Source organism: Physeter macrocephalus, chromosome 10 (genome assembly GCF_002837175.3).
Source record: "Physeter macrocephalus isolate SW-GA chromosome 10, ASM283717v5, whole genome shotgun sequence".
NCBI classification, from domain to species: domain Eukaryota; kingdom Metazoa; phylum Chordata; class Mammalia; order Artiodactyla; family Physeteridae; genus Physeter; species Physeter macrocephalus.
Window position 1 is genome coordinate 49985741 of NC_041223.1, and position 13208 is coordinate 49998948.

At 44.4% G+C, this 13208-nt stretch overlaps 1 protein-coding gene across 2 annotated transcripts in view; it reads right to left on the minus strand.

Annotated features, from left to right (window-relative positions):
- SLC16A10 (solute carrier family 16 member 10) overlaps positions 1-7106 on the minus strand; it is a 149953-nt gene extending 142847 nt beyond the window's left edge. For both annotated transcript variants that reach the window (XM_024115569.3, XM_055087551.1), the window contains exon 1: positions 6577-7106. In XM_024115569.3, coding sequence (XP_023971337.1) covers positions 6577-6922 — 346 coding nt within the window. In that variant the 5' untranslated portion in view covers positions 6923-7106. The remainder of the gene's footprint in view (positions 1-6576) is intronic.
- Between the last annotated feature and the right edge of the window lie 6102 nt (positions 7107-13208).

A 13208-nucleotide genomic window follows, 5' to 3' on the forward strand; every position in this document is an offset into this window, starting at 1 on the left:
GCATGCTGCAACTAAAGATCCCGCGTGCCACAACGAAGACCCAGCACAACCAAAATACATAAATAAATTAAGTAAATAATAAATAAAAGCTCAACAGATAAGTTTCTTTAAAAATAAATAAATAAATAAATAAAGCCTATCTCATGGAGTTGCAGTAAGGTTTAAAATAGGAATGCATGTAAAGTGCTTAGCACTGGGCCTGGCACATGTGAAGTTCTCAAGAAATATGAACCATCATTTGGAAGCCTAGGTTCCCATTCCACCACCACCTCCCCGTGTATCCTTGGGCTTATAAAGAAGCTAATGAACATGTGGAGACTGCCCTCTAATGCCGGAATTATCAATCATGAATAATGTAATAGAAAATGGACAGAGGGCTTCCCTGGTGGCGCAGTGGTTGAGAATCTGCCTGCCAATGCAGGGGACACGGGTTCGAGCCCTGGTCTGGGAAGATCCCACATGCCGCGGAGCAGCTAAGCCCGTGCGCCACAACTACTGAGCCTGCGCGTCTGGAGCCTGTGCTCTGCAACAAGAGAGGCCGTGATAGTGAGAGGTCCACGCACACCGATGAAGAGTGGCCCCTGCTTGCCACAACTAGAGAAAGCCCTCGCACAGAAACGAAGACCCAACACAATCAAAAACAAATAAATAAATAATTTTTTTTTTTTTTTAAAGAGAAAAGGAGGGAGAGGCTGCAGAGAGAGGATATGGAATGCACGGGCTCTAGTCTCTCTGTTCCAGACTTCGAAAATGGACCGAAACTTTGAAAAAATAAAAGCCTTAAACAGTTCCAGATATGTTTTACGTTGTGCTTGAAGTTAGCATACGTTTGATCACAGATGACTCAGCATCAGAATATCCAAATAAAAAAGACTGAAGAGTCAAACTTCAAAGCAGGTGTTCTCAAACACTTCAGGGCCTACTGTAGATGAGACTTTATATGAAACGTGTGTGTGTGTGTGTGTGTGTGTGAGTATGAGAGAGAGAGAGAGAGATGGAGGGAGGGAGGGAAAGAGAAAGGGGGGGAGAGAGAGAGAGAGAAAGAGAGGAAGAGAAGGAGGAAGGGAGGGAAGAAAGGAGAGACAGAAGGGGGGTGAATCTCAACATTAACTGGCTAAAAGACTATCCTGTCACCATTTTTTCACCGATGAGGTGACCTCAGACCTTAAAGTTTATCTGCTGTACATGTTTCACATATCGACCAAGTACAAGTACAGGCTTTTGCCATCTAGCTGGGGTGTTACATAGGGCCATTACAAGTGCACAGGGCCCCTCTGCAGGAATTAGATAAAGGGCACCCAGAGCACAGGCTGGTTTCCAGTGACCACTGACCCTGAGTTGTGTACCTTTGTGCAATAGCACAACCAACCACACATGGCAGTCATGTAGACGAGCACAAAGATCTTCGGTATTTAGCTGGCACACCTGTATACCTGTGTGATACACACCCACACACACACAAACACGGCTGAAAGCCGTCAAGGATTTAAATGAGTTAATGGAGAAAGACATTCAACAAAACTGAAAATAGAGAGTTTCCAAAAGTTCAAGAGAGCAGGCCCCTGTGGCCTCCCTCCCCTTCAGCTACCCAGAATTGGCCTATTGTAGCAATGGGAACCTTGGGGACGGTAGAGAGACAGAGGCTTCGACACTGCCAAACTCTGATCCCTGGTAAAGCTATGGTCTCTCTCCAGCAGTTGCTCACTCTCTCTCTCAAAAAAAGTTAGGAAGGAGAAAAAGTAAGACACTCCACAGATACCAATGGATCTACTCACCTGAGTTTGCAAAACCAGTGGTAAACAAGACTGTTTTGCTTTGGTGTTTTGACTGCAAACAAACAAAAAAAACCTAGCTTCTGAAGTCACATAAACCTGAGGTTGAACCCTGGCTCCACCACTTACTTAATCTCTATAAGCCTGAGTTTCCACATCTGAAAAGAAAGATTAAATAAAGCCTATCTCGGGACTTCCCTGGTGGTCAAGTGGGTAAGACTCCATGCTCTCAATGCAGGGGGCCCGAGTTCAATCTCTGGTCGGGGAACTAGATCCCACATGCATGCTGCAACTAAAGATCCCGCGTGCCACAACGAAGACCCAGCACAACCAAAATACATAAATAAATTAAGTAAATAATAAATAAAAGCTCAACAGATAAGTTTCTTTAAAAATAAATAAATAAATAAATAAAGCCTATCTCATGGAGTTGCAGTAAGGTTTAAAATAGGAATGCATGTAAAGTGCTTAGCACTGGGCCTGGCACATGTGAAGTTCTCAAGAAATATGAACCATCATTTGGAAGCCTAGGTTCCCATTCCACCACCACCTCCCCGTGTATCCTTGGGCTTATAAAGAAGCTAATGAACATGTGGAGACTGCCCTCTAATGCCGGAATTATCAATCATGAATAATGTAATAGAAAATGGACAGAGGGCTTCCCTGGTGGCGCAGTGGTTGAGAATCTGCCTGCCAATGCAGGGGACACGGGTTCGAGCCCTGGTCTGGGAAGATCCCACATGCCGCGGAGCAGCTAAGCCCGTGCGCCACAACTACTGAGCCTGCGCGTCTGGAGCCTGTGCTCTGCAACAAGAGAGGCCGTGATAGTGAGAGGTCCACGCACACCGATGAAGAGTGGCCCCTGCTTGCCACAACTAGAGAAAGCCCTCGCACAGAAACGAAGACCCAACACAATCAAAAACAAATAAATAAATAATTTTTTTTTTTTTTTAAAGAGAAAAGGAGGGAGAGGCTGCAGAGAGAGGATATGGAATGCACGGGCTCTAGTCTCTCTGTTCCAGACTTCGAAAATGGACCGAAACTTTGAAAAAATAAAAGCCTTAAACAGTTCCAGATATGTTTTACGTTGTGCTTGAAGTTAGCATACGTTTGATCACAGATGACTCAGCATCAGAATATCCAAATAAAAAAGACTGAAGAGTCAAACTTCAAAGCAGGTGTTCTCAAACACTTCAGGGCCTACTGTAGATGAGACTTTATATGAAACGTGTGTGTGTGTGTGTGTGTGTGTGAGTATGAGAGAGAGAGAGAGAGATGGAGGGAGGGAGGGAAAGAGAAAGGGGGGGAGAGAGAGAGAGAGAAAGAGAGGAAGAGAAGGAGGAAGGGAGGGAAGAAAGGAGAGACAGAAGGGGGGTGAATCTCAACATTAACTGGCTAAAAGACTATCCTGTCACCATTTTTTCACCGATGAGGTGACCTCAGACCTTAAAGTTTATCTGCTGTACATGTTTCACATATCGACCAAGTACAAGTACAGGCTTTTGCCATCTAGCTGGGGTGTTACATAGGGCCATTACAAGTGCACAGGGCCCCTCTGCAGGAATTAGATAAAGGGCACCCAGAGCACAGGCTGGTTTCCAGTGACCACTGACCCTGAGTTGTGTACCTTTGTGCAATAGCACAACCAACCACACATGGCAGTCATGTAGACGAGCACAAAGATCTTCGGTATTTAGCTGGCACACCTGTATACCTGTGTGATACACACCCACACACACACAAACACGGCTGAAAGCCGTCAAGGATTTAAATGAGTTAATGGAGAAAGACATTCAACAAAACTGAAAATAGAGAGTTTCCAAAAGTTCAAGAGAGCAGGCCCCTGTGGCCTCCCTCCCCTTCAGCTACCCAGAATTGGCCTATTGTAGCAATGGGAACCTTGGGGACGGTAGAGAGACAGAGGCTTCGACACTGCCAAACTCTGATCCCTGGTAAAGCTATGGTCTCTCTCCAGCAGTTGCTCACTCTCTCTCTCAAAAAAAGTTAGGAAGGAGAAAAAGTAAGACACTCCACAGATACCAATGGATCTACTCACCTGAGTTTGCAAAACCAGTGGTAAACAAGACTGTTTTGCTTTGGTGTTTTGACTGCAATAAACGTCTGTAATCCCAGGCAAGAATATGCTAAATGCTGAAGGAACTAGTCTTAAAATGTTGACTCTGTGAATTCTGCCTCCTTGGGCTTTTCCCTCCCAGATACCCAATACTCATTGAGAAAAGACACAAAATAATTTTTGTTTACTACTGCATATGCATATCTATCCTGCTAAACTGTACAATAGTTGCTTTCCAAGCAGGTACATCATATTACATTTTGAACACTTTTGTATCCTGTGACCTGCAGAACACAACAGCTTTAAAAGCTATTTAAGGAACAGAAATTCCAGGTTAAATATGGTACCTGATTCACATGCGCAAGGAGCCAATGTACAAGAATATGCATGGCAGCATTGTCTAGAGTAAATTTGGAAGTAACCTAAATGTTTATTAAAGGAAAAATGCATATAAAGTATAATATATTCATACAATGGAAAACTATGAGTTAAAATGTAAAGAATTTAAGCTACCAGCTCAAATTGAGGTATTATGGGGATAAACTGCAAACAATGCAGAACAGAAGAAAAGCTGATTAATGATATATAGTATAATACTCTTTATATATAAGGCTTTAAAACTCCCAACATTACCTCTCTCTTAGAATTTGTTATGAGTCTTGTGTATTTTTTGTATGCACACTAAAGACCTAAGGAAAACTCTAAAAATAAATGAAAATTAAAGTTAAAAAAAAAAAAAAAGACCATTAACCATATGGTTGCCCAAATGGCAAGGAGGGAGCCTGATTTAGTAATGGAAATCACTTGGCCCTTTAAGTCATAAGATGTGTGTCTTATCTCCATTCTGGGCTCATTTAAGACACTTTATTTCAACAAGCTTCACTTTTCTCACCTAAATGGGGTTGACAACGCCTGCCTTGCAGGATGACGTGAAATAATGTATGTAAAGGCATTATACAGAAGGTCTTGGATTTGGGAGATCAGGTAATAATGGTAGATCAGGTAATAACTAACACTATTCACGGAAAAAAATTTTGAGTCTGCACCTTTTTCATCTAATTTGGTATATGATTAAATATGACAAAGAACACACTAGGAAAGGGCAACCCTTCACCTCCCTCTTCACAGTCCCTGATCTGGCTGTCTCCTATATTTAGCAGAGTAACACCCCCTTCCCCCCCCCCAAAAAAAAAAACACGCCACGAAACCGTGGTTCCTTCAGGGCCCCCTTCCGAACTCCCGTGACCTTGGAATACATATCTTTCATCTCGCCAACCCTGCCTCCCCGCAACACAAACAGCCCTCTGCAGCGCCGGGAGCAGATGAACAAAAACCCAACCGTCACGGTCACGAAAGAGACCGTAAAAATGACGGAGCGATGTAATTGGGTTTGGAAGGGTCTGTTTGTTTTCAAAAATTAAGAGAAAGTCTACCGCAGACTCAGCCCCTATTCTGCAGAGAGGAAAGCAGGAAGATCTAGGCAAATAAGTTTTGCGACTTGTTTCCAAATACAGTGTCTACATCTGGATTCAACACAAAGACAGGCGCACCGAGCAGGCTGCTTTTGCAACTGGACAGACCCACCCCTCACAACCTCCGCACACACGGACCCACTGAGGCGCACTAGGCGGCGCCGACGCTCGCTCCGCACGCGGGATGCGCGGGGGTCCCCGCGCCAGCCCCCTCGGGGATGGCCGCGGCGGGTGCCGTGCCTCACCTGTCTTGAAGACCATCTTGTCATCGTCCTTGGACCCGACCATTAACCATATGGTTGCCCAAATGGCAAGGAGGGAGCCTGATTTAGTAATGGAAATCACTTGGCCCTTTAAGTCATAAGATGTGTGTCTTATCTCCATTCTGGGCTCATTTAAGACACTTTATTTCAACAAGCTTCACTTTTCTCACCTAAATGGGGTTGACAACGCCTGCCTTGCAGGATGACGTGAAATAATGTATGTAAAGGCATTATACAGAAGGTCTTGGATTTGGGAGATCAGGTAATAATGGTAGATCAGGTAATAACTAACACTATTCACGGAAAAAAATTTTGAGTCTGCACCTTTTTCATCTAATTTGGTATATGATTAAATATGACAAAGAACACACTAGGAAAGGGCAACCCTTCACCTCCCTCTTCACAGTCCCTGATCTGGCTGTCTCCTATATTTAGCAGAGTAACACCCCCTTCCCCCCCCCCAAAAAAAAAAACACGCCACGAAACCGTGGTTCCTTCAGGGCCCCCTTCCGAACTCCCGTGACCTTGGAATACATATCTTTCATCTCGCCAACCCTGCCTCCCCGCAACACAAACAGCCCTCTGCAGCGCCGGGAGCAGATGAACAAAAACCCAACCGTCACGGTCACGAAAGAGACCGTAAAAATGACGGAGCGATGTAATTGGGTTTGGAAGGGTCTGTTTGTTTTCAAAAATTAAGAGAAAGTCTACCGCAGACTCAGCCCCTATTCTGCAGAGAGGAAAGCAGGAAGATCTAGGCAAATAAGTTTTGCGACTTGTTTCCAAATACAGTGTCTACATCTGGATTCAACACAAAGACAGGCGCACCGAGCAGGCTGCTTTTGCAACTGGACAGACCCACCCCTCACAACCTCCGCACACACGGACCCACTGAGGCGCACTAGGCGGCGCCGACGCTCGCTCCGCACGCGGGATGCGCGGGGGTCCCCGCGCCAGCCCCCTCGGGGATGGCCGCGGCGGGTGCCGTGCCTCACCTGTCTTGAAGACCATCTTGTCATCGTCCTTGGACCCGAAGGTCTTCAGCATGGACACGAAGAGCACCCCGCAGGCGTTCTGGATGCCGAACACCGACCCGTTGCACCACATGGCCGCCAGCATCACCAGCCAACCCCAGCCGCCCTCAGGGGGCTCAAGGGGCTCAGCGCCCGCCGGCCCCGCCGGCCCCGCCAGCTCTACCTCCACCTTCTCGGGCCCCGCCGCCTCCGGGCCATCCAGGGGTCCCGGGCAGGGCAGCGGAGCGGCCCCTGGGGGCGCGGGGCCGGGCGGCTGCGCCTCGCTCGTCCCCCGCGCGGCGGCGGGCTCCTCCTGGGAGGACACCATGGCCCGAGGCGGCCCCCTCGGGGACCGGGGAGCGCGAGGGGCGCGAGTTCCCGGCAGGCTCGCGGAGGAGCCGCCGAGTTGGGTTGGCGGGCTAGTGAGGCCGAGGTGAGGGTGGTGGAGGGCCCCGTGCGCAGGCGGCGCAGGGCTAGGACTCGAGCCGCCAGGTCCACAGCCCCGCACCCTGACTGAGCAGGCGGCACCGCAGACCACTCTTAAAGACGCCCGTCCCCGCCGCCCCACCTCCTGGGGGCGTGGTCGGCGGTGGGACCTGCCCCGGCCCACCCCCCTCCCGCGGCGCGCGGAGCCAGGTGCCTGCGGGTGGCTGTGTCTGCGCGCGCGCCTGCAGCGGGGCCTCCTCCTACCCGGCGGGGGTCACAGATGTGTAGGTCACCCCGCCACAAAGTGTTAACGGAAGGGGCGCGTCTCCTAGGTGCACGCTGGGTGGGCCATCAGGACCACAGTTTGGGACCTTCTTCAGCCTCAGCTCACTGGCAGCCTCACGACCAAACTAACATTGTCTCTTTGTTTCCTTTTTGTTTTGTTTTTTGGCATTCACCTCTTATTACTAATTCGAATACATAAGATACGTTATGCCACCTGCTGACTTAAAAAGGAAGTCGGAAAGATCAGAGGCCTTGTTTAATTTCTCCTGCATTCATATGCAATTTCCTGTGAATACTTGGCATAATGAACAGGCTCATTTTGGAAGACTGTTATACCAAAGTCTTCAAATACGAACATTTTTGACAGACAGCTGAAAAACACTAAACTACAGCACAGTTGTTTGTACTTTAAACAAACACTAGCACCTGTATTCAACTCTTCTGTCTCCCTGAAGCATGGAGCAACAATGTATGTAAAAGAAATAAAGAGTAACTAGCTGCGCAATATTGAGCACAATTTTTTTTTTTTTTGGCTGCACGAGGTCTTAGTTGCTGCATGCATGGGGGATCTAGCTCCCAGACCAGGGATAGAACCTGGGCCCCCTACATTGGGAGCACGGATTCTTACCCACTGGACCACCAGGGAAGTCCCTTGAGCACAATTCTTAATTTCTCAGTTACTCAGATTCTTCACTTCGAAGTCAAAATATGCTAGTTACTTTATGATGGAGTACACAAATGATCACATTTCTGCCTCTATCTGCTCAAAATCTAGTAGAGAGAAGTCCTGGGATAGAATAGGAGTGTCAGATAATAAGTGTTACAACACATATACAACAAAGAGAAGTGGGATGGAACCATTAAATTCTCTTCAAAACACTAGAGAAGAACTTATACAGCAAATAGCCTTTGAGCTGAGCCCTGAATCATACAGGGAACTTCAGTGGGTAAAGATAGGGGAAGAGCATTCTCGGTAAATAGCCGAAGCTAAGGGAAAGCAGGGTGTACTTGAGGAACAGGGAACAAAGCTCAAGTATATGTCTTAGGGATGGGATTAGAATGGGTAAACTAAAGAACAGTCACCCAAGTGCACAAAAATGAATGTACAAGGATGTTATTCCAGCACTGTTGGAAATAAAAAGTGGAAACAAAAGTGTGCATCAGTAGAGAATTGATTAAATACGTACTACATAACCACTAAAAGTTATGATGTTCACCTCTGTTGACTTTGAAAGTCACAACATTTCACTGAGCAAAGAAAGCACATCCAAAAAAAAAAAGGATGGATTATAACACAAAATATAAAATCGATATCCATGAGTCAATATTGATATAAGTAAATGATTAAGTACATAAATAAGGGGGGAATAAACACCTCCTTACCTTACCTTCTTTCCCCTTTTTTGAATGTTGAATTCTCACTCTATCTTCAAGGCTTAACTCTAAAACGAAGTCACCTTTATCAATTCTCCCTCCAGGCTTCCATATTTTATTTATAACACTTTCCACAGTCAGCAGAGTGGTTTTCAGTCTCCTTAACTAGAGTAAGAATTTTCAGATGGTCAGATGATGTTTCATGGAGCTTTGAACCATAGCACCACGCACAGTGTAAGTGAACAACAAATAGTTGTTGAACCAAATTCAATTGAATTTTTAAAAATTTTTTAAAGAATCACACAGCATGAAATTGATCACATCAACTTCGCCCCATATTTTCAGGTGGAAAATTGTCAGTATTTTTTAAACAACATGAATTTATTTCCCAGTTATAAAAGTAATACATGCTCGCTATAGTAGATACCATAAAAAATAATAAAAATTTTTAAAATTTATTATTACACCACTCATATAACCTCTCTTAACATTTAATAGTTTTTAATTATTTATGTATTCATGGAAGATAGAGCATCAGTTTTGTAACTACCATTATTGCATATTTCCCCTATAAACTATGGTATGGCATCGTAAAAAAAATTACGAGTCTTTTAACCCTTAATGAAAATTGCTACATCCAAGATGATGAATGAAACATAAAGAAGCCCAATGAAATGAGGATGCCCAGTAGACTTTGCCGCAGGCCATCTTCAAAGGTCCATGTGACTTAGATTTGTACATCAGCAAAGTTATTTACCAGTTACCACATGTTATGAATCTTCAGGACTGCTCACAAAGCTACAAATCTACTATGTTTCCTTCCAGTCTTTTTTTTCTCTTTGCATTTTTAAATAAAATCAGAATCACAGTATTGTGGACTGTGTACCCTCTCCCCACCCAGGCAAAAAATCATATTGAAGCCTTAATCCCCAGTACCTTAGAATGTGACTGTGTCTGGAGATAGGGCCTATAATAAAGGTAATTAAGTTAGAATGAGGCCATTAGAGTGGGTCCTAATCCAATCTGACTGGTGTCCTTATAAGAAGAGGAGACTATGACACAGAAAGAGAGAGACACAAGGGAAAACCATGTGAGGTCACAGGAAGAAGGCAGCCATCTGCAAGCCAAGGAGAGAGGCCTCAGAAGAAACCAAAAAACCTGCTGACATCTTGATCTTGGACTTCTATCCTCCAGATCTGTGAGAGATAAATTTCTATTGTTTGAGCCACTCAGTCTGCAATATTTTGTTATGGCAGTCCTAGTAAACTAATATACACAACTAAGCACAATTTTGTACCCTGCATTCTTTTCACTTAAGCCATTGTATCATAAATAACTTCCCATGTTATTAAATATTCTTCAAAAACATGTTTAGTGGCTATATAGGCTTCAACTACAGACATGGACCATAACTGATTTAACCATTTCCTACCACTGCACACATAATTTATTTCTGGTTTTTCACGATTATAAATAATATTGCAATAAACATCCTTACACACAAATACTTATCAGCATCTCTGATAATTTTTTAGAATAAATTTCTAGATGTGAGATTACTGGTGAAAAGCACATGCATATTTTAAGACACTAAACACATTGATAAATTTTAAAGCAACTTTGTCAGTTTATAACCCCACCAGCACTATATGAGAATGCCATGTTAGCGTCCCTCAGGAAGTATGGAATAATATGATTATTTTTAAATCCTGCCAATTTAGGATTAAAATGAAATTTCATTATTTATTTTTCAAATCTTTAGCTATAAGTGACAAATATATTTATTAATTATCTGAATGTCCCTTTTTTTTTTTTGTGGTATGCGGGCCTCTCACTGTTGTGGCCTCTCCCTTTGCGGAGCACAGGCTCCAGATGCGCAGGCTCAGCGGCCATGGCTCACGGGCCTAGCCACTCCGCGGCATATGGGATCTTCCCGGACCGGGGCGCGAACCCGGTTCCCCTGCATAGGCAGGCGGACGCGCAACCACTGCGCCACCAGGGAAGCCCCTGAATGTCCTTTTTTATAAATGGTCTCTTGATAGTCATTCTCCACTTTTCCCAACAGGGAAATCGACGTTTATTTCTTAGTGATGTTTACTAATGTTTCTCATATAAGTCCCATGCATTTCTCATTAGGATTATTTTCAGACATTTCACTTTCATGTTGTTGTTGCTGCTGATGTTGTTGTCACTGCTTTTGTGAATGAATTTTTTTCCATGAGAGCTTCTAACTGGTTGTTGCTAATACAGTAAAAAACAATTAAGTTTTTGTTTTTACTTTGGTCTAACTTTGACGGTAAAGATTATCTACTAGATTAAGATAATGAACACCAGCCTAACAAAAAAAAAAGAAACCTCTTATCATTTTATAGCTTGTTAGATCCAATCCTGCATCTTAAATGGATAAGTTTTAACTATGTGTACACATTTACCCATTTTACATTCCTAATTGAAAGTAACTTCAACATTTTTTTTTCTAATGCAAACAACTTCTAATGCAATGACTTCTCCCTTCACATATTTTATTTTTATATAAAGTGTCTTTAAAAGCAAACACTGTGCATCAGTTTTTATACTGTTGATTGTTCAATAAGCCTTCCCAAACCCCTATTAGGGGATCTGAAACCAGGTTAAGAAGGTTGAATAATCTTCAGAGAAGATGTCTCCAAACTATGCTATGCTGACACCCTCCAACAGAAGACACATGCTATGGTGGCAAGAGCACTTGGAATCAGAGGATGAGCTCTGTCACTTCACCATCTGTGTGAGTTGGCCAGTCACTTGCCTATCTGCAGGTCAGTTTTTTTTGTTTTTGTTTTGTTTTAATTAATTAATTTATTTATTTTATTTTGTCTGCGTTGGGTCTTCATAGCTGTGCACGGGCTTTCTCTAGTTGCAAGTGGGGGCTACTCTTCGTTGTGGTGCATGGGCTTCTCATTGCAGTGGCTTCTCTTGTTGCAGAGCACAGGCTCTACGTGCACGGGCTTCAGTAGTTGTGGCTCGCGGGCTCAGCAGTTGTGGCTTGCAGCCTCTTGAGCACAGGTTCAGTAATTGTGGCACATGGGCTTAGTTGCTCTGCGGCCTGTAGGATCTTACCGGACCAGGGCTCGAACCCGTGTCCCCTGCACTGGCAGGTGGATTCTTAACCACTGCGCCACCAGGGAAGCCCACAGGTCAGTGTTTGAAACCCAAACACAATTCCTCGGCCTCTAACCCAATCCATCCACCCCACACTCCATCCTGACAGTGCTACCTCAGTCATACTACAGTTTATCTCAGATATATTTTAGTATCACTAAAGAGGTTTGGGGAAACCCATTCTTTAGCAGCATTTTCTTTGCAAATATTCTGGAACAAGAACTGTGGATTAGATACTTAATCAGCTTCATTTGCAGAGGGTAACACTGTCCAACCCTATCCCGAATTGTAGGAGTGTGTCCTATTGGTGGCCTGTGGCTCCCCATGCTTTGACCATCTACACCAAGTGTCCCCAAAGCATGGCTGCCCAACACAGATCTGTCAACTGCAGTGTCCTACCATTAGCACCCTGCTACTGTTGAAGCATACTAAATGGAATTAAATTTACTGTCATGAGAAGGGAAAACATATTGATAATTTAAATTTGGTAATAAGAGTCCCTTTCCCTGTGGTACAATGGAATTTAAGAGGATTTTGGAGGAAGGAGATTTGAACTCAAGTCCTGGCTCGACCCTTCGCAAGCTGCCGACACAAGGCCCTAAGACTGTTGAGGAGACGAAGTAGGATAATGACCAGGGATTCTTAACCACTGCGCCACCAGGGAAGCCCACAGGTCAGTGTTTGAAACCCAAACACAATTCCTCGGCCTCTAACCCAATCCATCCACCCCACACTCCATCCTGACAGTGCTACCTCAGTCATACTACAGTTTATCTCAGATATATTTTAGTATCACTAAAGAGGTTTGGGGAAACCCATTCTTTAGCAGCATTTTCTTTGCAAATATTCTGGAACAAGAACTGTGGATTAGATACTTAATCAGCTTCATTTGCAGAGGGTAACACTGTCCAACCCTATCCCGAATTGTAGGAGTGTGTCCTATTGGTGGCCTGTGGCTCCCCATGCTTTGACCATCTACACCAAGTGTCCCCAAAGCATGGCTGCCCAACACAGATCTGTCAACTGCAGTGTCCTACCATTAGCACCCTGCTACTGTTGAAGCATACTAAATGGAATTAAATTTACTGTCATGAGAAGGGAAAACATATTGATAATTTAAATTTGGTAATAAGAGTCCCTTTCCCTGTGGTACAATGGAATTTAAGAGGATTTTGGAGGAAGGAGATTTGAACTCAAGTCCTGGCTCGACCCTTCGCAAGCTGCCGACACAAGGCCCTAAGACTGTTGAGGAGACGAAGTAGGATAATGACCAGAAGCTGTCTGTGACCTGTGCCTCCCTGTGGAGGGGTTGTGGCATTATTGTTGCTGGAAGAATGTCCTTAGTTGTAAATATTTCTTGAAATTTTGTATTCTTGGAATCATACGATATT